The sequence below is a fragment of the Vidua chalybeata genome, chromosome 20, assembly GCF_026979565.1.
Source record: "Vidua chalybeata isolate OUT-0048 chromosome 20, bVidCha1 merged haplotype, whole genome shotgun sequence".
Taxonomy (NCBI): domain Eukaryota; kingdom Metazoa; phylum Chordata; class Aves; order Passeriformes; family Viduidae; genus Vidua; species Vidua chalybeata.
The window spans coordinates 7,345,139-7,369,074 of record NC_071549.1 but is presented as its reverse complement, the minus strand read 5'-3'; the positions used below and the strand labels follow the sequence as shown (position 1 = coordinate 7,369,074).

Genomic DNA, 23,936 nt, shown 5'->3' with positions numbered 1-23,936 from the left:
CGGGGCGGTGCCGGTGCCGGTGCGGGGCGGCCGCGGCAGCGCTGCCGGTGGCGGGGCGGGGGCGGTGCGGCCCCTCCTCCGCCGGGGCCGGGCCTGCGCCGCTTCCTGCGGAGCCGCCGGGCGCTGGGAGCAGCCGGCAGCCCCCGGCCCCGCCGCCCCGGGCCCCGCCGCCCCCTCCCCGCCGCCCGGCCCCCCCCCCCTTCCCCGCCGCCGCTCCCCCGGCGGGCCCGGGGGCGCCGCCGCCGCCCCACGCTGGCGCAGAGGCCCGGGCCCGGGCCCGCCTCGCCGCTGAGGATGTCCCGGAAGGCGCCGCGGGCAGAGGTGTGCGCCGACTGCAGCGCCCCAGGTAAGGGCCCCCCCGCATCGGCACCGGCACGGCCCCGCCAGCCCCACCGCGCCTCCTGCTGCCCCCCGGAGCCTGACCCTGCGCGCCCCCCCCTCGCCACCGAGAGCCCCCTCTGCGCCCCATGGCACCCCCGGTGCGTCCCCCGCACCCCCGTCAGCCCCCGCTGTAGCCCGAGGTGTTTGCCCCCGGACTGCTCCCCATGACCCCTTTTGCATCTCCTTCTACACCCCACATCGAGACCCCTTTGCACCTCCCTGAGTGCCCCCAGGATCGCCCTGGTGATTCCTTTCCTCGCCCCACTCTGCACACCCGAGGGAGCCCCACTGAGTCCCCCGCCTGCCCCCCAGGAACCCTCTGATGTGCCCCCAGTGAAACGCTTTGATGAAACTCATGACCCCCTTGGTGCACCCCCTTTTAGCCTCCTGGAATACCCTAGTGCACTCGAGACACAGCCGCGATACCCCCGCATGCCCTCCTCCGTGCCGCTCCAGCGCAGCCCGCATGCCCCCACGCCCCCCTGCACCACCCACAGCTTTCTCACCCCAGCGCGGGGGCTGCTGGCACAGGCTGGGGACGCGCCGGTCGGTGCCAGCAGCGCTGGTGACCCTGTCAATGACAGGATGAAGGGGGACACCGTCCTGCACCCCACAGCCAGCACCCACCCCAGCCGGATCCGGGCTTGGCGGTGCCGGTTGGGTGAGCCGGGCGGCCGCCGCGCTGCAAGCCAGAGCCGAGCCTGGGCAAGACCATTCCCATCCCCGGCGGTGCCGGTGCCCACAGCCCCCACGCTGGGCACGCGCCCGTGGGCGTCGCGGAGGGTTTGGCCCCCTAAACCCTGCCCACCGTAGGGCCGGACCCCAAACCTGCCCGTAGCCAGTGCAGGTGGCCCCACGGCAATGAATGAACGGGTCTCCGAGCCGGCCCCGGAAAGCTGCCCGCGGGCCAAGGCTGTGCCGAAATTATTCCGGCCACGTGCCAATGGCCGGATCCTGCCAGGAGAGCTGTCGGCACGCGTGGGCGAAAGGCTGCCCTGCCTCCAGGCATCCCCCGTGCCGGCGGGCGAGCGGGGGGCCAGGGGTTCCCGGGGCGGTGCCGGGGCTGCCTGCTGCGGCCAGGGGAAATGGAAACCAGTTTTTTCCAATCTCTTATCGCCTGGCAGCCATGAGAGGAAATGAGTTATAAAGTCCAGAGGCCGTTTCCTAGCGCGCTGGGAGCACCCGCTGTCGCTGCCGGGGATGCGCTGCCTGGCCCTGCATGGGGAGGTGCCCGTGGGGTGCTCTGATCCCTCTGCCCGGCCTCCCTCGGCCCCGTGCGGGGATGCCGGCTGGCCCCAGCCCTGCCATCACCAGTGCGGGGCCGAGTGCTGGCGGTCCCGGTGTCAGCGCAAATCCCGATGCAGGGATTGAGGTGCTGCGAGCTCCCTTGGACTCCAGGATCCTCCCAGGGTTTGGAGTGTCCCTGTGCAAGCACTCCACGATCTGCTGCAGTGCCCGCCCGCATCCCACCACATCCCAGCGGTCCTAGGGCGGGAGGGGCTGTTGCCCCAGGGATACTCTGGATCCACCCGCTCGGGGGGCCGCGGGCCGGCTCCCCCCGCACGCCGCGTCCTGTTCCCGGCGGTGGCCGTGGGCAGCGGGTGCGAAGGCACAGATGCCGCCGCACCGGCTGCCAAGGCGCTGCCATCTGCGTGCGCGGGGCTGCCAGGCTGGGGGGGCCACCGCTCCCCCCGGCCACCCCACCCCGGCCCCGGGGCACTGCAGCATGGCAGGATGCCGTGCCCCCCAACACGGGCTCTGGGGGGGGGTGCATGGGGAGGGGTCCGGGACCCTGCAGCGAGGAAGGAAGTGGGGGAGGCTTGGCCGCTTGCCTGCCTTCCTCCCTCTGTGAGGTCGTGGGGCCACTGTCCCCCCTCAGGGCCACCGGGCAGGCCAGTGTGGTCACCTCCCCAGGGCCTGTATCCGCGGGCTTGGGGCTGGCCCCCGCCGTGGGACGGTGTGGTGTTTGTGTAGGACCTACAGAAACAAGGGGAGGGGGTGGGGCTGGACAGAGGGTGGCAGGACTCCCTCATCGTGCCCGGCAGAGGGGACACCTGGGAACGATTCAGCGTCGTTACCTCGTGCCTGGCTGCCTTTCCCGGGGACGGAGGGGGGGCTGTGACCCAGCAGGGGTTCTCAAATCCTGTCCTCATGCTGCTGTGAACAGCTGCAGCTCAACGGCCAGACCCCCTCGTCCCCAGAACCTGTTTTTGGGGTGCAGGCGTGGGGAGCTGCTGCCTGGCCGGGAGCGGTGCCCCCGCGGGTGCCGGGGCTGGTGCCAGCGCGGGGCCAGCGCGGCTGCTCAAACGATCCTTTGTTCCCGGCGGGGACACAAAGGGCTCCAGTCCGGCTGGCCGGGGCCAGCGGCGGGGCTGGAGGGGCACGGCAGCGTGGGGGGCCATGGCACCTGCCCCGGAGCTGGGGTGTCCTGTGGGCTGGCTGCGCTGCCGTGCTGAGGGTGCAGAGCTGGTGACCACCCTACGTAGGAGCCCATGGACCGGGGGTGCCCACCCCTTGCGGGACACACTGCCCCCATCCAGGACCCCCCAAACACCCAGCCGGGGGCTCCGGGGGTGAGTGACCTCGCAGTGAGCCAGGATGCCCCTGACCAGAGTGTGCTGGCATCATCCCTGCCACCAGCTGTCCTCCTGATGGTGGGGGGCCAAACCCTGCCCCCCTTTTGGCTGGTTGTTGCTATGGGAAACCCGTGGGTTTCCCCTGGTGATGGGCTGAGCCCCTCTCCATCTCCTGGGAAATGGTTGCTGTGGCAACGCATCCCCCCTGCTGGATGGATGCATGAGGAGGGGACCGCATGGGGAGGGGACACCTGCTGACACCTCCATGCCACCCCCAGACCCTGGCTGGGCGTCGATCAACCGCGGGGTGCTCATCTGCGACGAGTGCTGCAGCGTGCACCGCAGCCTGGGCCGCCACATCTCCATCGTCAAGCACCTGCGCCACAGCCCCTGGCCCGCCACCCTGCTCCAGGTGGGTGCTGGGTGGGTGCTGGAATGGGAGGAGATGCGCACTGGGACCCCCCGTGCCCACTGGGCCCTGCCTGTCCCCTGCAGATGGTGCACACCTTGGCGAGCAACGGGGCCAACTCCATCTGGGAGCACTCGCTGCTGGATCCAGCGCAGGTGCAGAGCGGGCGCCGGAAGGCAAACCCCCAGGACAAAGTGCAGTAAGTGCCCCCTGCGCTGTGGGGATGGGGTCAGCACTGGCTGCAAGCCCCCTCCTCACCCAAAACCCACTGCCCACCCCCAGCCCCACCAAGTCGGAGTTCATCCGTGCCAAGTACCAGATGCTGGCCTTCGTCCACAAGCTGCCCTGCCGGGATGACGACGGTGTCACTGCCAAGGACCTCAGCAAGGTGGGGTGGCGGCTCAGGGGCCCCCCCTATGGCAGTGGGGACAGATCCCCCATTACCAGCTCTCTCCTCTGCAGCAACTGCACTCGAGCGTGCGGACGGGCAACCTGGAGACCTGCCTGCGCCTGCTCTCGCTGGGTGCCCAGGCCAACTTCTTCCACCCGGTGAGCTCTGGTGGGGCTCAGAGACCCCAGAGGTGGAGTGGGGCCCAGGGGGGTCCTGGAGCCTCACACCACGTGCAGGCTGCAGGGCTGAGGCTGCCCATGCCCGCAGGAGAAGGGCACCACACCACTACACGTGGCCGCCAAGGCCGGGCAGATCCTGCAGGCAGAGCTGCTGGTGGTCTACGGTGCCGACCCTGGGGCGCCCGATGTGAACGGCCGGACGCCCATTGACTATGCCAGGTGAGGGCAGGGAAGGGGGTCACCCCTGCCTGCACCCCGCCTAGGGTGGGCATCACCCCTGCCGGCCCTCCCACAGGCAGGCAGCCCAGCACGAGCTGGCGGAGCGCCTGGTGGAGTGCCAGTACGAGCTGACCGACCGGCTGGCCTTCTACCTCTGCGGCAGGAAGCCGGGTGAGTGAGGGGGTCCTGGGGTGAGGGGGTTACCCTGGAGGGAGCACGTGGCCCTGCTCACCACCCCTCTCTTTGTGCAGACCACAAGAATGGGCACTACATCATCCCGCAGATGGCTGACAGGTGAGTGCCTGGCACCCGTGGCCCCACTGCCCTGTCCCACGTCCCCCCCAGCGTCCCCGCTGGGCTGAGGGGGGACCCTGGTCACTGGAGCATCCCTGGGGGGTGGGGGGTCGGCGTGCACACGCGTTTAACATCCGCCTTTATCCTGTTCTTCCCTCCGCTGCCTTCTCCGGAGCGCAGGGTGCGCCCAAAGTGCATGGCACAGAGGTATTGTCCGCTCAGCTCTGGCTCCGGGGGACCCCCATGCTGCTGGCATGGGCCCCCCCTGCAGCCCTGGCCGCTCGGCCCGGCCCAGCACCTGGGGGGCACTCGGGGAGGGGGGGTCCTGCTCGCCCCCTGCCACTTCATCCTCCTGTGCCTGCCTTCCAGCCCTGCTTGGTGAAGCCCCTAATGCCTGAGGGGGGGTCCCTGTCTTGGTGGGGCGCAGCTGGGGACTGTTTTGGTGGGAGCAGGCCAGGAAATAACCCCCACTTTTTGTTTCCCCCCTCGCTGTACCCCCCAGCCTGGACCTCTCTGAACTGGCCAAGGCAGCCAAGAAGAAGCTGCAGGCGGTGAGTGGGGGCCAGGGCAGGGCTGGGGGGTGTCCTGCCTGCCCCTCTCATCCTGCCTGACACTGTCCCCTGTGCTGCTGCAGCTCAGCAACCGCCTCTTCGAGGAGCTGGCCATGGACGTGTACGACGAGGTGGACCGTCGGGAGAACGACGCGGGTGAGCGGGGGGTGCGGGGTGCAGCCCCCCAGGGCCGGGGCGGGCGTCACGGCGCGGGGGAGGAGCAGCAGCCGGCGGGGCTGCGGCCGAGCCCTGCGCTCCCCCCGATCTGGATGCGTCCGCCAGGACCGCAGGCCCCTCCTTCCTCATTCCTCCGGCCGGGAAGGTTTGCTCAGCGCGAGGGGCCGCCGCTGGGTGCCAGGGCTGGGGTGCTGCTGGAGGTGGGTGCCGGGATCCCCCAGGGATGGGGGCTCAGCCTGCAGTGGTGCCCCTGATCTGGGGGGTTGGCAGAGTGGGGGCAGTCCCATTTCCCTGGCGGGGCGGGTGCCAACAGACGTGTCAAACCATCTTCCTACCAGCTGGGGGGTGCTGAGCTGGTGCCTGAAAGGGTGAAGAGCATGGGGGGGGTCCTGTTAGTGGGTTATGGGGGGACCCCAGCCCTGCTGGGTGGCTGGGGGAGGCGATTCCCGTCAGCCTGGCCAGGCTCCGCTCCCAACCCCAGCAGGCTGGCCCTGCGCCCGCGCCTGCGTCCTGCCGGCTCCGGGCCCTGCAGCCTGCTTGTCCGGGGGGGTCCAGCCCCTGTGTCCCCCGGGGTCTGACACCGGGTGCCTTCCTGCAGTCTGGCTGACGACGCAGAACCACAGCACGCTGGTGACAGAGCGCAGCGCCGTCCCCTTCCTCCCTGTCAACCCCGAGTACTCGGCCACACGCAACCAGGTGAGGCCCCCTCTAGGCCACACGACCCCGCTGTGCACTCAGACCTCTGCTCACCCCCTTTTTCCCCCTCCTGCCCCCAGGGCCGGCAAAAACTGGCCAGGTTCAACGCCAGGGAGTTTGCCACTTTGCTCATCGACATCCTCGGGGAAGCCAAGCGCCGGCAGCAAGGGAAGAGTCTGCTCAGCCCCACAGGTGAGGCACAGAGGGCAGTGAGGTGGGGCTGAGCACTCCCCCCTGCCCTGTGCTCAGCACCCGCCCTGCCCTCCCCAGACGCCCTCGACTACTCGCTGCGGAGCCAGAGTGACCTGGACGACCAGCACGACTACGACAGCGTCGCCTCTGACGAGGACACGGACCAGGAGCTGCTGCGCAACGCCTCCCGCAACAACCGCGCCAGGGTGAGCCCGGGCCCCAGCCTGGACCCCCACCCACACCCCCACCTCCCTGGGATCCTAGCGCTGAGCTCCTCTCCCTGCAGAGCATGGACTCCTCCGACCTGTCAGATGGCCCCATCACGCTGCAGGAGTACCTGGAGGTGAAGAAGGCTCTGGCTGCCTCTGAGGCCAAGGTGCAGCAACTGATGAAGGTGAACAACAGCCTGAGCGATGAGCTGCGCCGGCTGCAGCGCGAGGTGGGTGTGGGGCCAGCGAGACTCCCCTCCTCAGCGCACCCTCCCCTCCTCACTGATGCCTTCCCCTTTCTGGCTGCAGATCCACAAGCTGCAGGCAGAGAACACGCAGATCCGGCAGCAGACTGGTCCTGCACATCCAACCCCGGCCCCCAGCGAGCGGCCAGAGCACGGGCACCCCCCGGGCACGGCCCCCCCGCACCGCCGGGACCGCCAGGCCTTCTCCATGTACGAGCCGGGCTCGGCGCTGAAACCCTTCGGGCAGCCGGTGGAGGAGCTGGTGACCCGGCTCCAGCCCTTCAGCCCCGGCGTGAGTGTGCTGGGGTGGGTGGGAGGGTTTTGGGGTGCAGCAGTCCCCCCAGCCCCACGGGGTGCTGGGTCCCGTCCCCGCGGGGCCGTAACCTTTCGTGTGTCGCCAGGAGGTGGAGGACGAGGCTCTGTACTCCATGCACATCCCGGCCAGCGTGTACCGGGTAAGGGGGCCGCAGCGGGGGCGGCTCCTGCATGGGACATGGTGGCTGTCGCCTGCCCAGGATGTGGCCTTTGGGATGTCCTGTCCCCCCACCGCCCTGCACCCCCCTGGGTCAGGTCGGGGACCTCCCCAAGGGATGGCAGCTGCGGAATGTTCCTGCATGCAGGGTGGCGGTGTCCCCTGTGCTCGTCCTCCCCTGCACGTCACCGGGGTTGGCTCCACACCCTTCTGCACCCCATTCAGCATGGGCTTCCCCTCTTTTCTCTCCTCCAGATCCGGAAAGGTCCATCTGCCTCCTCAGTGCCCTTCCCTCCATCCTCCCCGCTGCTCTCCTGCCCGCCTGATGGTGCCCGACACATGGTGACGTATCAGGGAGGGGGAGCAACCCTTGGGGTCCCTGTGGGGATGGGGCTGGGCAAGGCTTGACACTGCTCTTCTCCTCTCCAGAGCAAGCTGGACCGGCACGGGAGCGGCACTGACAGTGACTACGACAACACACAGGCTGGTGAGGTTCTGATCAGGTGAGTGGTGGGGCTGGGGGGGCTGCACCAGGGTACGTGGGGATACAGGGACAGGGGGCTGATACTGACCCAGGGTGGTTGGTTGGTCCCTGCAGCATGGAGGGGAAGCGGTATGTGGAGCTGAGCAAGGATGAGGATTTCCCCCACGAGCTGGACCCGCTGGACGGGGAGCTGGACCCTGGCCTGCCCAGCACAGAGGATGTCATCCTCAAAACTGAGCAGGTCACCAAGAACATCCAGGAGCTGCTGCGGGCAGCACAAGAGTCCAAGCATGATAGGTAGGACTCGGGCACAGCCTCAGGGTCCTTCTGGACACCCAGACCAGGGGTGGGGTCATGCCTTGTCAGCCTCCGTGGTCGGGAGCCACTGTCCTCCGTGTTACTCACCCTTTGTCCTTGCCCCCAGCTTTGTGCCCTGCTCAGAGAAGATCCACTCGGCTGTGACAGAGATGGCATCACTCTTCCCTAAGGTAGGAGGAGCGGTGTGTGTCCCTGGGGTGGTTGTGGTCTCCACCAGGCACTGTCAGCCCCCCCGAGTATAGGTTCTGACACTGGTCCTGTGCTCTGCCACAGAAACCAGCACTGGAGACTGTGCGGAGCTCCCTGCGGCTGCTCAACGCCAGCGCCTACCGGCTGCAGAGCGAGTGCCGCAAGACTGTGCCCCCCGAGCCCGGCGCCACCGTGGACTACCAGCTCCTGACCCAGCAGGTCATCCAGTGTGCCTACGACATCGCCAAGGCCGCCAAGCAGCTGGTCACCATCACCACTCGTGAGAAGAAGCAGTGAGCGCCAGCCCGCGTCCCCCCATGTCCCCAGGCCCCCGCACTCTCCATGCCTCCCTTCCCTCCGGCAGCAGCCGGCACCTGGGGCGAGCATGGCTGCGAGTGGCCTCTCTGGGGAGCCGAGGTGCGGGGTTCCTCGTGCCCCCCGTGCCATCAAGGAGCTGGTGCTCAGCCTGCGGGGTAGGTGCCTGCATCCCCCTGTACAGCCCCCTGCCCACCCCGCGGCACGCGCCTAACTTATCCTGTACATAGCCTCTGTAGCTGTCCGTGGCGGCGGTGGCCTTGTACCCCCACTCCCCACAAAGCCCCTCTCTGGGTGGCCGGTACCCCCGAGGCCACCCACGGCATTACACTGGACTGGGGCGCCCGCGGGCCCCCCCTCCCCGGGCGTCCTGAACCCCTCCCCGGGCGTCCTGCCCCGTGCCGGGGCCGCACTCCCCACTGTAAGATGTGTCCTTGTACATTTGTATCAATAAAGGTGTGAGCAATGCACGGCCCGGCTCCTGCGCCCGTGGAGGGACCGTGGCTGCAGGGGGTTCAACCCCTGCGGCGACAGGCAGGGCTTGGCCACGTGTCCCTCCCGTTTCACCCAGTCCCCTTGGCCCTGCTGGCGGCCGCTCACGCCATCCCCGGCACAGCCCTGCTGTTTGCCCAGCCCCGGGGCTGGGCTTTCCCAGCACGGCCCCGCCATCGCTCTGCGAGCCGCCGACCATCGGGGCTGCCGGCTGAGGCTCCTGCCGCCTCCATGCTGTCCCCGGAGGGGTTGGTGGCCGCAGCCGCGGTGCTCGTGGGGCTGGGCCTTCTAGCTTGGTGCCTTTGGGCAGGGAGGCTGGAGGTGCCTGGAGACGTGGGAGAGGAGGACGAGGAGGAGGGGATCCCCTTCATGGCCGAGGAGGGCTCGGGGCACTGCCGGCTGCTGTGCAAGCCCTCGGCTCTGGCCCAGCACCTGGTGCGGAGCTTGGCGCGCTCAGCGGCGCTGCGGGGGGGATGCTGGCCATGGCCGTGCTGGCCCCAGCTCCAGATGCTGTGGCAGCTCCTGCAGCCACCTGAGCCGGAGCCGGTGGTGGCCCGTGAGCTCCTGCAGCTGTCTGACGCTGGGCTGGTGGCCCTGGACTGGCTGGTGGGGCCGTGGGGGGCTGCGGGTGGCGGGGGGGTGGTCTCCAGCCCAGTGCTGCTGCTCATCCCCAACGCTGCTGGGAAGGTGACGGGGGGGCTGCTGCAGCTGGGGCTGCGGGCGCTGGAGCGGGGCTTCATCCCCGTCATCTTCAACCGCCGGGGCCACAACGGCTGCCCCCTCACCACCCCCCGGCTCCAGCCCTTCGGGGATCCCGGGGACTTGCGGGAGGCTGTGACCTACCTGCGGTGCCGGCACCCCGCTGCCTCTCTGCTGGCCGTCAGCGAGGGCTCGGGCTCGGGGCTGCTGCTCTCCTACCTGGGTGAGAGCGGCTCCTCCAGCCGCCTGGCTGCTGCCGCCTGCCTCTCCCCCATCTTCCGTGGCCGGGACTGGTTTGAGGCCAGGATGCCCTGGCTTTACGAGTGGCCGCTGCTCCTCCATCTCAAGCAGGGATTGAGCAGGTCAGTGCAGTCCCCTGGGCTTGGGGAGGTGGATGGGGGTACCTCGGGAACCCCTCGGTCATCCTTGGGAGTGTGCATGGGGTGGGTGCTGCTGCTGACGCCGGGAGCCCCAGTGCAGGGGCAGAGGTGCTGAGGGCAGCAAAATGTGCTGGTTAATGAACACCAGCCTGGAGCCGGCTGCCATGGGGCCAGCTGGGCCACCACATGTGTCCCCAGCCTGGCTGGGGCTGCGGCAGCATCTTGGGGTTCCTGAGCTGGGAGATGTGGGGCAGGGTCTCACAACTCTTCCTGGGAGGAGTTGGTGAAGCCCCCTGTTTGGTTTTGGACCCTGAGGGGTGAGTAGGGCTGGCCCTTCTCCCTGTACCTGACCCTCCTGTTGGCCCTGGGGTGGGACTGGGATGCCAACCCACGGCTGGGCTGGGGGCTGTGACTGCTGCTGTCCCTTCCCAAGGGGTCTGGGTTCCCTATTGCCCAACACAGCCAGGCTCGAGTGGACCAAACACTGGCTGAGAAAGGAGACAAACTGCCCTGGTCCAAGGCCTTGAGCAAGTGGGCACTTCCCCAAGGAGTGCTGAGAGCTTGTGGGGGCAAAGGGACCCTGCAGGTGGGCAGATGGGAGCCAAAAAAATGCGGATAAACCCCAAACATAGGGGCAAACAAGTGCCAGGTGAAGCTGCAGCAAGATGGGTGCATCAAGGAACAGTGCTTACTGCAGGGATGGGGTACTGGGGGGTGGGCAGCAGAGAATCTCCCCCCTCCCTATTTCCTGATTCCCACTGCAAATGCTGCTGTCACGGTAACGAAGCAGGAGTGCCGGCCGTCTCCCGTTGTCATGGCACCCGGGCTGTGCTGTGGGGACCCTCCAGGATCTCTGGCAAGGGGCTGGGATGGGCCTCCTAAGCTGCTCTGGGGTTGGGGCAGTCGAGGTTACCCCTATTCCTCTGCATGCAGGGCCAGGACTGTCGAGCAGCCCATGGGCACACAAGCTGTAAGGCAACATCCCTGTAGCCCCCAACTCCAAGAGGCACCCCTATGACCCTCCACCCTCATGGCAGCGTGCCCCAGCCCCTGCCAACATTCTCTCTGGCCCCCATCCCAGGCAACATCCCTGAAGTCCCCATTGCCCCCAGCCCACGGCAGCACCCCTGCACCTCCAAGCCCACGGCGGCCGCCCCATCCCCGCAGGTACGCGGGGGCCCTGGCCGAGGTGGTGGACATGGACAGGCTCCTGGGCAGCCGCTCGCTGCGGGAGCTGGAGGAAACCCTCTTCTGCCGGACTCGGAGCCGCCCCACCAGCTGGGAGAGCTACTGGGAGCGCAACGAGCCCCTGCGCGACGCGGACGAGGCGGCGGTGCCGGTGCTGTGCCTCTGCAGCGCCGATGACCCCGTGCGCGGCCCCCCGGCCCGGAGCCTGCCCAGGGAGCTCTTCCGCAGCAGCCCCTACTTCTTCCTGCTGCTGACCCCGCACGGGGGGCACTGCGGCTTCCCCCGGCGGGGGCCGGGGCGCTGCTGGGCCCACGAGGCCGTGCTGGAATATTTCAGGGCCATGGCCGAGTTCCTGCGGACGGAGGAGAGGAGGAAGGGGCTGCCGCGGCCCCGCAGGTGGGGGGGTCCCCCAGTCGAGCCCCCCGTGTTCACCTGGCAGAGATCCTACACGCGGTAGCCCCCCCTAGGGCAGGGTCCCACAAAGGCAGGCAGACACTCCCGTGTACTAAAATTACTTTATTACAGTTGATTTTTTTTTTTTAACATTTCCTTTGCTATGATACAAAGGATACTTACAAACAAAATATTACATATGACCTTATTTTTTTTTTTTCTCTTCTCTTATTTTCTGACAACTTGGTAACAGCTTTAAATGCACAATCTATACAATTAATACAGGTTATATATGAGCTATAATGTATGTTGAACCAGAAGAATACCAGAATACTGACAATATACTGTACATTAAGCCTTACCAGTTAGTGCTCGTGGCATTTTCTACAAGAAGGAAAACGCACACCTGTAGATTCACTCATACCAGCTGGTGCTACCAGACACGGAAGCAAGAAGGAGTTTAATTCCCCTGGTTAAATCCTTCGTGGCCCATCACCGTGGTGCTGAGCCTGGAAACCTCAGACCAGTGTTCATAGTAAAACAGCAGATATGTGTGTGGTTTTTTTCTATCTAATGCTCTGTGGCACAGCACGGCACCGGCCGGGCTTGGCCATACCTGGATGATGCCCCAGAGCAAACGGCCGTGGCGCTGGGGCCGGGCGCTGGGTGAGCTCTTGCTGGGGAGCTGGACCTCCTTGGGGAGGGGGAGAGGAGGAAGAGGAGAGGAAAAGCAGCAACAGCTTTGCTGTCATCAGCAGGCAGCTCTTGGGTTTGTGCACATGAACAGGCGGTCTCTGAGGGGGAAGAGCAAGCCCAAGGCATGGCGCTCCCGGCACGGCTCCGAGCCCGGCCGCACACAGAGCTCGTGCCCGGCAAACCCTGCACGGGGTCGGGCAGCAGCTGCCCTGTGGTCACCTCCTCACCAGGAAAGGTTTGCTTTTTGTTTTGCAGCCAAAGCCAGAGGTGTGTGGCTACAGGTGTGCACTTCCCCTCCTCCCGCCGGGGTCTACATCGCACTGATAAGGTTACATTTTTGTTTTTTATTTAATTTTTTTTTTCCTTTTTAAAGCAACCAGCAAGTGAAGCATTTTTTTAGTTGACTGGCAAAAAGACCTGGCATTTGCACAAAAGCTGCAAATGGAAAAGAGCCATCCCCTCCTCCCACCCGCTGCATCCCAGCCCAGAAAAATCCCAAACTGTTGGCGGAAGAAAGAAAAAAAAAAAACACAACAGGGGTGGAGGAGAGGAAGGGGAGGGGGAACAGGTTGGAAAATACCAGGTTTGAGTTAACATTTCCTTGACTTCACACAATTCTTGTGCAAAAAGAAACAACCCCCCCACCCCAAAACAAACAAAAAACCCAAACCCAGAAACATGCTGGAAATAATGAAAACAAATGGAAAGTAATATATAAAATTAAAAATATAAATAGGATGTCTGGCTGACTGGTAGAAGAATAGGTCATTTAGGTTACAAAAAGGAATATACATTCAAGAGGCTCTGAACCCAGTGGGGTAACTGATGTTAAACTTGTGTTAATAGTTAGGCTAGAATTCTCAAGTTTGTCTTTAAAATCTTCACAACACAAGCAAGCTATTTTTAAAAAATATACACTATACACACCTCACACAGCTTCTCCTATCCGTATTACACACGTTACGCTACCCTCCCATCCACTACACCGAGGGGGGGGTCCCATGGCCGAGGGGCCCGGGGTGTCCCCCCATCCCATCCCGACCCCCCGGCCCCGCGGTGGCGGTGGGGCAGCGATGGCTGCGGGGCCGGGCGGGTCCCTTGGCCCCTCCACGTCTTACCACAACCTTCTCAAAGCATTTACAAGTCACCAAAGGGCTGTAGCCTTTTATGTTATACACACTTCACTTTGCAACGTTAATTATTTACATCAGGGCTGCCCCCCCCCCCCCCAAATCTTTTAGCTGTTTCTAGGCAGGTAAAAAAAAAGTTCCTGTTCCAAGCAAGCAGGGGGAAGAGCTGCAGGGGGTTAGGAGGGAAGAAAAGCTGAAGAAAGGAAGCGGGTGGTTTGCTTGCCTAAAGCCAAACCCGTACGTGCACGTCTGCCTCTCATTCTCTGATCCTTGAATCCTTACAAGCTCCCATTCCCTAAAACCTCCAGGACAACCAGACCCGGAGAGCACGGCCTCACTGGCGCTCAGACTCCTCTGCTCGCAGCTTCCCGGGATGCTCAGCACTGCTACTGACTCACAGGCTTGCCTCTGCCACAGGACACGGAGCACAGATCCTGACCATTCCTAGGAGCCCACCCCTCACTCAGCAGCAGGTCTTGCAGGGCAAGCCAGCTGCAGTGGGGCAGGGACACCAGGACCCCCACAAGCCACCACACTGCACCCCCAAACTTGCCCTTGGCAGCTGCCACCAGCCACAGTCGGGCTGTGCCGGAGCCGTGCAGAGGCAGCGGCCACCGACTTCAGCTTGTCAACAACCCTGCGCTGATTTCTGCACTCTGCTGAGCTCAGAGTTGCCATAGAAATGTGTGATCCTGGCACTAAAAGCAGGCAACGACCTCAAATCAAAGTCTTTTTTTGTTTTGTTATTTTTTTTTTCCTCCAGTAGATTTAGATGAACTCAGGCTTAAGACAAAAACAGTTGGAAGGGGAAAAACAGATCATTTCTAGAGAGATTGAAAAACAGTATCACAAGCCGGTATTAAACTGCAGCAAAGAACCTGAACTTGGTTCCCATTGAGTTCAGCTCCAGAGCAAGCTCAAAGCCACGGCTCTGTCCCTCGCACTGCCCTCCGTGCGGTACACGACGCCCAAGGGAAGGAGATTCCACACAGCCATCAGGGAAAACCCAGCCAGAGGCTGGAAGCTGAAAGCCCCAGGCCAGCGGCTGTTGGCCTCCCCAGCTCGCAATATTTAAGCACAAATTCCTTACAGCATCACTGGACAAGTCTCGGGGATTAGGTGCATGCTGAACTACGACTGGCAATTACAGTAGCTTTTTGCTAGCTGGCACATACTGTATCTATAAATTTTAGTACAAAAACTTAAAAAATACAGAAACTAGGTCAATTTGTTAACTACATATTTACAGATAATTACAATTCTTTTCACTGACAATAATTAAACTAATTGTCAGTGAAAATTCAAACTGTGCATGTTCTGAGGTACCCGTACTCAAGGGTGGGGAGCGGGGCAGGGGGCCGGAGGGGCGAGGTGGGGAGAAGTTTCCCCCCAGGGTTTGTTCACATCCATGGGGGCAAGGCTCGGCCCTCCTGGTTCCTGGTCTCACTGTGTGCACTCAGAGAAAGCAAGTAGAGCAGGAGCTGATATTGGGGTCTTATTTTCCCTAGGACATGGCTTAAGGATGTTTTGAGGATGCCAGGCAGGTGCAGAGCCAATGGTCATGAACCAAACTGCCTTCTCCCCTCCAGGGAGCCTTCAGGTGAAGTGCAAGTATTGAGACCCACAGCTCAGTGGTTAAGGTGCTTGTTTGCTGGCAAATCCGATTTACTAAGTCCCTCTCTAGCTGACAAAGGGCTCTCCTTCCCCTGGAGAAGGGGGCAGGGATGCAGCAGGCAGCATCACAGCCCCAGCTGGCTGAACCTCATTGTGCAACAGGAACCTGGGTTATCTGCTGCCACTGCTCCCTGGTGGGGTGATGTTTACTAAAACCACTAGATCTATCAGGTTTTCTTATTTTCTGGCTGTAAACAGCAAGTCCCAACCCTCCAAAGCGCCTGACATATATTAATCAAAAGATTTCAGCTCAATCGATTTGTAAAAGTGCAAACTCAAACAACCACAGCAGAGGGACAGCGACCAGCATCCCTGCCTGGGTATCCACTGCTCCTCTGTCCTTGGCACGTGGTTCTGGGCTCACTGCAGGCCAGCACTGGGGTGGGAACATCCTACAGGCAGGAGCACAGGTAAAGACAACACTACTCCTTGGGAAAGGGTAAGAATGACCCAACCAAACCTGAGTCTCTCCTAAAAAACTTGCAAGAGACCTTCCATAAGGGACAGGGGGAATATTGCCTCCGAATTCTCTGGTAGCACAAAGAGAGCCCAGGGTTGGCATTCTGCTGAGCTGGAGGGGCGTCCTTGGGGGAAATGCATGACCTGACACATGCAAGAACCGCTTATCCCCTGAACTGTCAAATGCCTCCCTAAGATGGGGTCTGTAGAGGACAAAGGAGAAGGTCAGAAGGGTCTTCACAGCTTGAGGAGCTGGTGGTGTCCAGCATGGCACTCGCCCCTCTACTATGAGAAAGAGCAGGGCAAGATTTACTAGAACTGCAGAGCAAGCACCCAGGAGAGGAACGAGGCTGTCTGCTGCTGGCTGGACTTGGGTGACGAAGCACACAGGCCTAAGGAGAATAAAGAGTGGACCACGAGCATCTCTGTGTGTATATATGGATGTATAGACCGTAAGTCTGTAAGTACACACACGTGTACTTAAAATCTTCCAATTTAGCTTCTCTTTTGCCCCTTCACACAACCTAAGAACCTCCAGGTATCAGACACACGCCAAGGCAGTCAGTGTTCAGAGCTAGCGGCGGCTCCACCTCAGGAATGCCAAAAGCCAGTGCCGGTGCAGCGAGCCAAGACCGTGCCGGGCTTGTGATCTTTCATGGTGAGACGCAGCTGGGGACTCTGAGCTCAGCCTGCTGAGCACTTCACCGGCCCACTCGCCGCCTCCCCAGCAGATCCTTACATTACCTCCACTGCTTGCCTATCGCTAAACCATCTTGTTTTCTTCTCTGCTGCCTTGTGACTTTCTGGTACCCTCAGGAAGCTCCCTTCTCTCCTTCAAAGCACACCCGCAGCAGCTACCTACCCTCTCATGCCCCAGAAAAAGCAAGCTGCAATTACCAGGGCTGCACTTCGGCGAGGTTTCACCCTAGCACAGCCTGTGCCACATCTGTGCCCTCGCCCCGAGAGCCCTGCTGAGGGGTTGCTTTTGCTCACAAACAGGAGCGCTGAAGAACAGCAGAACTGAAGTGCCCTGACAGAAATGCACAGCATGAGGTGTGTGTGCACCTATACCCACACACACGTACATACAGAGTATATAAATATATACAAATGAGATACCATATATATATCCAGAGAGATGTGCGTATTCAACAGAGTAATGGTGGACAGTGGTACGATAGGGTTTATTGCCTCTCAAGAAATGGCACGTAAGCAGGGTCGAGGGGCTGGGAGCCTGGAGGCGAGGGGTCCTGGGGGTTTAAACAACAGCACAGCCCCAGGATTGCCCCGGCTGCACCCCTGTGCAGGTCACAGCGAGTGTGCAGTGCCCGTTCTTCTGGAGCAGGAGGGCTGGGTGGGACACAGAGCAATGCCAGCCTGGCCCCAAGCCAGGCAAGTAATGGCTGCAGGGATTTTTCTGTGGAAAGTTTGGTATCACACCACTTCTTTAGTTGTTCAACCTCTTTGAAGTTCACAGGCTTGGAGGGAATGCAGGTGAAACAGAGCTGTGGCCTCCATTTCAGTGCTGCACCCAAGGAAGAAAGCATGTAATGTTCAACATGGAAGGGAGAGGTGGCTGCTGGCTCCCTGGGACCATGGAAAACAAAGGAAATGTGGTCCCTTTCACTGATTTTAAATAAAATCAAAGGAAATTTGAATCAGAAAGAGGTAAAAATGCTGGCTACTCTGTGTTTTCTGTCTCTGGGCTAAGCTACACCACAACTTCAGGTCTTTGCAGAGGGGAGAGAAAAATAACCACAGAAAAGAGATTTCAGGGGTCAAGCTGGTGATTTAAAAATACCGCAATCAAGTTTGCAAGTAGTCCACACAGAAAAGTTCCCCAGTGTTAAATATGAACGTAAGAGATGCAAGAGAACATCTTTGCTGAGGTACTGGAGTAGTTTCCAATTTGCAGATTACAGTAATTTTAAAACCGAAGTTAGGGCATGACTGCAATGAGCACAACATGGAGCAATTTGCCTTACTTTTAAAAACACTTTACTTTTAAAAATAAGAGTTTGCAAACTGATTCAGAGAGTGTTTGCATCTCTCTAGTGCACAGTTGTTCATGTATCTCAGAAATAAACCTGAGATACATTAAAATTCTCAACACCAAGGGCCTCCTCAAATACCTCCAAGGCACAGCCTGACCCTGCGTTCCTCTGGCTACAGCTGTGTAATGAGGTGCTCCCTCTCGAGATCAGGCAGTTTTGGGACAGCTTTTCTTCCCCCACGTACACACAGGGACACACACATTTAGACCAGTTGATCTGAATCAGTTTTTGCAAACTATTTTAATTAAAATATTAACTTGTTGGAATAGTCCAGGTCTGCACATGATATACATGTAAAAATGGTTACTACACAATTCTTTTTGAATACAAAAAAGCCAATATGGGATAGCCATCATTTGGATTCAGCATTCAGTCATGCTTGACATTACACAAATAGATGTGTTGAGAGAATTCTGTTGAAGTAGCTCAATTTAAGCCAGAGACTTTGACCAAACTCAAACCATAACAGAAGCAGAAGAATGAACCCACTGAACTTGCAGGTATAGCCTGTCCCCACTGTAGCTGCTGCTGTTTGGGATAGAGGAGCTGAACTCAAAATGCTGTATTAGCACCATGCTCTGGGCACACCCTCCACAATCACATGGTGAACCCCAATACAATTTTGGCCTTTCATTTTGGTTTTGTCTCTCCTTTCAAACCTAGGAAAACACAGGTACCTTTCCTAAATGAGTTTCGCTTCATTTCAACAACACTGCAATGCAAAAGACTGACCCCAAAACATCCAGTTCCACATAAAAACATAGCAGAGGAAAGGACAGGACAATTCACAGTCGCCACTTGCCCCCAGGAGCATCCAGAGGCACCTCCATGGGACCCACACCTCCTCCCAGGCTTCTGTCAACTGTTAGTACAACAAAACTCCTTACAAAGGGGCTGCTCAAACACGTTTTGGTAGAGTTTCCATCTTCAATTAGAGTGATACGCTACATCACAATGCTAGAAATCCCATCTGGATTCACCAGACACTGGCAGAGAGTTAAGGATTGGGAGTGGATGTTAATTTAGCTAACGAAAGAACGCTGCCCTGTCGAGTACTGAACAGCAGCGAGACACTATTTACTATATAAATATGTCACGTGGACAAACACATTCGGAAAACCTCGCTTTTGAGCCCTATAAACATATTAAAGGCAAATCCTAGAGTTAGCAGCTAGTGTTTTCTTCAAGATGATTAGTGTGCAAGGAAAAACATTTACAAAGAACCCTGGCTGGTCAGTCCCCAAGACGGAAACCTTTGCCTCAAACCAAACTTCATCTACCTGCTCTTCCCACAGTCCTGGCTGACTGAGACCGTCCTGGCACTGGCACGAGAGCATGGGGGCATCTCTGGTTCCCAGCAGTAAGGAATGACACGATTCCAACAAAGTCATTCAGTTATAAAGACTCCCTGACCTTTTATCACTGTATGGATTTCACAACCTCCTTTGCTTCCTCTTTCAGTAGTACAGCAGCTCCAATGAGCCCTCTGGAAGTAGTGCCTTCTCACATGGTGTGATACGCTGCCGAAATATCACAGCATCTCAAGGGACTGTAAAAGTTGTGAAGTATTGCAGCAATGAAAATAATAAAAAAGGAGCCTCACATGCAGCAAGATCTACAGTGGTGATGTGGGTTAGTAATCAGCTGGGAAAGAGTCATTGGCTCAGCTCCTCCTGGTACACCATGGCAACTAAACATTTCAACAGTTGGCTACACGCTACATGTAAACAGGAAACTGCAACAAGCCAAAAAGGTAATAAATTGGTGGATGTAGTGTAATAATGAAAAACCCGATCAATGGCATTTTGTGACTATGGCATCCTTCAAAACACCTCTGGCATTTGAGACTGATTGGCTGAAAGTCTAAACATTTGTGAATGGAGCAAAAAGGACTACGCTGGGCTCCAAGAATTATTCTGATGCTTAGCTAAAATGAGATGTCACAGTATTAGCTGTGCAAGTGCATTACTTACGCTCCTCTGCCCAACCTCATCTGAGCTACCAGCAGCACAGTCAGGGAGTGCCAAAGCAGATAGACCATTTCAAACATTCCTAGCCTGTTCCCCCCAGACAGGTTTACCTACAGAGTTCTCGGGAAGCTGACCAGTGCCTTCTGAGAGAACGTCACTTCTTACACAACACGGAGCGCGCACTTGGGTAGAAGGGCCCTGTTGAGCCCTGGTGTCTCTTGGCCTCTCTTCTCACCTTCTTCCTCACCTACAACTCTTTGAAAATGCCTCCTGGCAGAGGCAATACCCTAGAAATTTATCCAATTTAATGACAAATAAAAATGGAACAGAAGATCCAGCTGTTCCTCCCCTGGATGTTGGTTTAAAGGCAGCTTGCCTGGTTTTTGCAGGGTGGCAGATCGAAATTCATGGACATGGGAAGAGGTCTCCATTCTCCCTCAGACTTCCTACATGGATGGCATGATGAGGGCAGTCTGAGGCCCTTCTCTCCTGTCAGTGTGATGACCACCAGCCAATTCTTCTGACTAATTGCATATATTTCTCAGATGCCCTCCCAAGACCCCTCCAAAAAGTAAAAACAAACAAACAAACAAAAAAAAAAAAAAAAACCAAAAAAAAAAAAACCAACAACAAAACAAAAAAACCAAAAACCACCCCCCAAAACCCTGCAGCCAAATACTATGACATCCCAGTTAGTAAACACAAAACGTAATGCTTTACAAAATGAATACAATATTCCATGTGCACCCAGCTTCCACACGTCAGCACCGCACTGAGGAGGCTGCTGGGCTGGTGTCTGTAGGCAGTTTCTGTTGGCAGACAGCTCCAGTGGAATTGCCACCCTCAGTTATTGTTTAAGTTATGTATAAGACATGTGTGAACCATTGGATATTTGTGAAGTAACACTTGTGCTCCTGCTCATGCCCTGCTCCGTCCGTCCCCCAGAAGCTGTCCGCCTCAGAGCCTGGGGGCTGTTGCGGACCCCTATAGCACTACTTCGAGGTACCCCCTGCATGGGCCCCGAGGGGTGACCCCATGGCTGAGGTCCACCTTGCATTGGATGGCCCCAAGCTTGCGGTGGGCCACCCATGGGATGACCCCAGTGAGGTCCTGCACCCCCAGTAGGATTGTGGGACCAGCCAGAAGCTCCCGGGTAGCTGTGGCTGAACGCCTCGGGGGAGAGATTAGAAAGAACCATATTACTAAAACCTAGCCTCATGCTTTCTGAGTCAAAGGCTTCGATCTCGCGAGCTTGACGCTCCAGCAGGCTTCGTATCCGCTCCGTGCGCTCGTTCTGCAACGCCAGCATCTCCTCCTCAATCTAGGAAGGAAAAAAAGAGACAGTCTGTAGCAGCAGGACTGGCACAGCCTCCGGAGGATCTGTAACAGCTACTGAGGGACCTTTTCCTGCATTTGTGCAGGAAACTAGCTCTAGATCAGATGTCCATGGACACACAGTCTGTTCTGAATGTAATAGGGTGAATTTTTTAAGGGTTAAGTCTCAAAGACCCACACAGGCCAAAGCACAGTGAACACCAGTTGGAGGGTGTTGGTCCCTGTTCCCTGGTGAATACATGAAATTTGAGGGATGCGAATCTAAAGTCTGCACTGATACCAACAGCTTGACATAGATTAATCTTCTGAGATACAGCAAAGTCTACAGCTTCTGTAGATGCCTACTGGGAAAGCACCTTCAGGTACAGCCTGCCAACACAGCTTATGGTGACCTTCACTGTTTGTAGCTAAATCTAATGATGATTATGGTGATGACTGCTGTTTTCTCTAGGATTCAAGGCACAAGCCCACATTCAGCTTCCTCTCTAATGTTCACTGGCCAGATTTTCTTAGCTCATGTATTTATCACCTCCTATCTATCCCTTTCCTGATTTGGTTTTCTCATATTTCACTGCCCTGAAAACTAGATGTTTTTCCAGGGTGTGTGGCTGAAGGACATAGGCAGTGCTGTTTGAGTTGTGTGGCATATTATTAGCTAGATGATATGCAAGCTGGCAACTCAAATTTCTCCACCATAACACTTTTCCAAATTGGTTTCCAAGACTACTTTGGTAGGGGCACTGGGATCAACACTATAAGTACTGAAAACACAGGATTATGGCCTCCTGACACCCATCAGACAGGGATGAAAGCCTTTCTTATTGAAATTTTTGCAGTCAGGTGGAGAACCAAAACCCATTATCTTCTTGCCAGCACTGAAAAAGCTTCTTTTGGCCTCAGTGAAAAAGACCAAATGGGAAAAAAGCAGGAGCCAAGACTTTCAGCACAGCTCACTGGCATCTCCCTGCTGTCAGCAGCAACATGGCCAAGAGGTGTTATCTGGGTCTGTGCTGAAGGCACCAGGCAGAGCCTTGTACTTGTAAGCACTCTCTTGCCTGAGTCAGGGAATATGCAAAGCAATTTCATCTGGAATTGAGGAAACAATCTGCTCCAGCATGAGTCATCTCCTGAGCCATTTGGGGCTTTCAGAAACTCCTTCTCCACTTGCCTGTTACTCTAGGTGAGTGACAGACTGTGCACTGAGCAGCCCTGATCACTATTCCTGCTGAAAGCCACAAAGGCAGCGGAGGAAGAAGGTGCCTTCTCTAACATTAGCTCTTTAAAATGCTCTGCATTTTTCCTGTCCTGCTAAGTAGAATCCTCCTTTCTCAGTGTCTTCAGCATGTCACCATTTTCAATCTCAGTGACAGTGTAACACACAGGACTTGGTTCAACTGAACTTCACTGAAAGGTCTGACACTTTGTTAAAGTGACATCACTGAAACCACTCTGAAAATGAAGTGTCTGAGGCATGTGGGAAGGAAATGACTAAATCTGAACTCTTTTAAAGACACTCTTGGGACATGCTCATTGCTGGTGCAATACAAACAACATTTCACATCAATGGGGCTTGGCTACTCCCTCCTTACTCCAGGGTTGGACATGACACGCATGCTCTGGTGAGTTATGGTGATGGGCACCACAGAAAGTAAAGGGCAGCCTGCTGAAGAGGAAGCAGATTTCTATGCATACACTAACTTCTGGAATCTGGTTTATTACTGAACACCAGGGACTGACTTTGCCACAGGCTACACATTTATTTCTGCATATAAATGCAGACATTCATCTTGTGCACATACCTGCCCTTTCTCTGGCTGCCAGCTTCAGTTAGCACATGCCAGCAAACACCAGGTGACGTCGCTGAGGGACCCACACCAGGAAACTTGGAACTCTTAGTTCTTACAAAAACAGAACATCACCTGTCCTCCCAAAAAATACCCCTGCAAAAGAATGATGTGTCTGCCTCTGGACCCACGTTTGCCCTTGAGTCACTGCCAAGTGACTGGAACCCCACCAAGGTCTCACTGCTGGTGCATGACCTGTGATTTTCATGTGCCAAGACTGCACATATTGCTACAGAAACTTATGAAAGCTGAAGCACCATCAATATTTTTGCTATTTCAAGGCAACAGAGGGACACAAACATATAGAAAATGATGCTAGGTGATATTTTTATCTGTTTTTCTCTGTGAAATAGTATTGCTAAGCCTCCTATCCCCATTACTGATGCCAAATCCTCCACAGGGGGTTTTCCATGCACAGAGACTTCAATCGTGGTACACAATGGAAGACTTCTACAAGATTATTGGTTGATGTGGGTTTCTTTGAGTCACTGGCCTCACTGCAGCTTCTAACACTATCTGCAATAAATGCTGCTCCCACAGAGCAGGGAGCACTGGCTCACTGTGGCACTTCCTCCCCAAGCAGCTCATGCCACCAGAGGGCAATGCACCTCCAGATAAATCCATACTCGTGCCAGGCTGTGACGGGAGCTGGGACCAAAATAACTTGCAGTGGCGTCTAAAGACAGCTACTGCACACGAATAACACACAGGAACTCTGCTTTCATAAATTCATCTGTTTTCTGAGAGCAATTGCCTCCCTGCAGAGACCAAAGCCCAACAGGACTGTGCTGCCTCCTTGGGGGTGCTCCCTCGGCTGGCCGTGAGGTGGAGCAGTGCTCTGTGGACTATCCCAGCATCCATCCATTAGCCCCTGGAAGAATTTCAGTGTAAAGAACCTCGAGGCTACAGAGTAATCGCCCTAATTTATTACACACTGATGAACAAAACTGGGAAATGTTGTGTGAATGGCAGTGGCTGACACTTATAGGGCAAGTCCAAAGAGAAAACAACTGCAGGAGGAAGGCTGACAGTTTATTTCCTCTCACCAGTTTTTGGTGCATTTCCCTTCCCTTGGTCTGTGTAGGCCCCTCACAATTCTACACACACATCTAGCACTGCACCTGAAGCAAACTTAACAAGAAGCATGTGAATACATGTAGCAAACTACAAGCTGAGATCTGGGGAGCAGCAGATGCACCATAGCTGTGGCTTTGGCTACTTGAGTTTGCTCGTAAGACACATAATTTCATAGGGAAACCGCAACCCCCAGCATTAAGTTGTTACTGTCTGCTCTCTGATGGGCCAGGGAAGCCAATGTCCAGCTC

At 57.9% G+C, this 23,936-nt stretch overlaps 3 protein-coding genes across 8 annotated transcripts in view; 2 read left to right on the top strand and 1 right to left on the bottom strand.

Moving 5' to 3' along the window:
- Nucleotides 1–212: 212 nt before the first annotated feature.
- On the top strand, nt 213–8,767 carry GIT1 (GIT ArfGAP 1). Of its 4 annotated transcripts, XM_053961381.1 has the most exons (22): nt 213–346; nt 3,236–3,369; nt 3,453–3,565; nt 3,649–3,754; nt 3,829–3,915; nt 4,025–4,155; nt 4,232–4,326; nt 4,407–4,449; nt 4,630–4,656; nt 4,952–5,000; nt 5,084–5,156; nt 5,776–5,873; nt 5,954–6,065; nt 6,144–6,271; nt 6,352–6,504; nt 6,584–6,811; nt 6,921–6,974; nt 7,247–7,333; nt 7,421–7,494; nt 7,590–7,772; nt 7,900–7,963; nt 8,067–8,767. In XM_053961381.1, the coding sequence occupies exons 1-22, from the start codon at nt 295–297 to the stop codon at nt 8,277–8,279; spliced, it is 2,304 nt and encodes a 767-aa protein (XP_053817356.1). In that variant the 5' UTR covers nt 213–294; the 3' UTR covers nt 8,280–8,767. The 4 variants fall into 4 exon arrangements, with proteins under 4 accessions (XP_053817356.1, XP_053817357.1, XP_053817358.1 ...); XM_053961382.1 differs by lacking the exon at nt 4,630–4,656; XM_053961383.1 differs by lacking the exon at nt 6,921–6,974.
- Nucleotides 8,768–8,994: 227 nt separating this feature from the next.
- Nucleotides 8,995–11,515, top strand: ABHD15 (abhydrolase domain containing 15). Its single transcript, XM_053961391.1, has 2 exons — nt 8,995–9,850; nt 11,036–11,515. Exons 1-2 carry the CDS (start codon nt 9,021–9,023, stop codon nt 11,511–11,513), a joined length of 1,308 nt encoding a protein of 435 aa, XP_053817366.1. The 5' UTR covers nt 8,995–9,020; the 3' UTR covers nt 11,514–11,515.
- A 42-nt stretch (nt 11,516–11,557) lies between these two features.
- The window catches only part of TAOK1 (TAO kinase 1), a 69,732-nt gene continuing 57,353 nt past the window's right edge, over nt 11,558–23,936 (bottom strand). For all 3 annotated transcript variants that reach the window (XM_053961378.1, XM_053961379.1, XM_053961380.1), the window contains one exon: nt 11,558–20,753. In XM_053961378.1, coding sequence (XP_053817353.1) covers nt 20,292–20,753 — 462 coding nt within the window. In that variant the 3' untranslated portion in view covers nt 11,558–20,291. The remainder of the gene's footprint in view (nt 20,754–23,936) is intronic.

Coding starts and splice junctions, on each gene's coding strand:
- ABHD15 (XM_053961391.1), top strand. CDS start 9,021: ATGCTGTCCCCGGAGGGGTTGGTGGCCGCAGCCGCGGTGCTCGTGGGG. Junction 9,851..11,035: donor CTCAAGCAGGGATTGAGCAG/GTCAGTGCAGTC, acceptor CCATCCCCGCAG/GTACGCGGGGGCCCTGGCCG.
- GIT1 (XM_053961381.1), top strand. CDS start 295: ATGTCCCGGAAGGCGCCGCGGGCAGAGGTGTGCGCCGACTGCAGCGCC. Junction 5,157..5,775: donor CCGTCGGGAGAACGACGCGG/GTGAGCGGGGGG, acceptor GCCTTCCTGCAG/TCTGGCTGACGACGCAGAAC. Junction 6,975..7,246: donor TCCCGGCCAGCGTGTACCGG/GTAAGGGGGCCG, acceptor TCTCTCCTCCAG/ATCCGGAAAGGTCCATCTGC.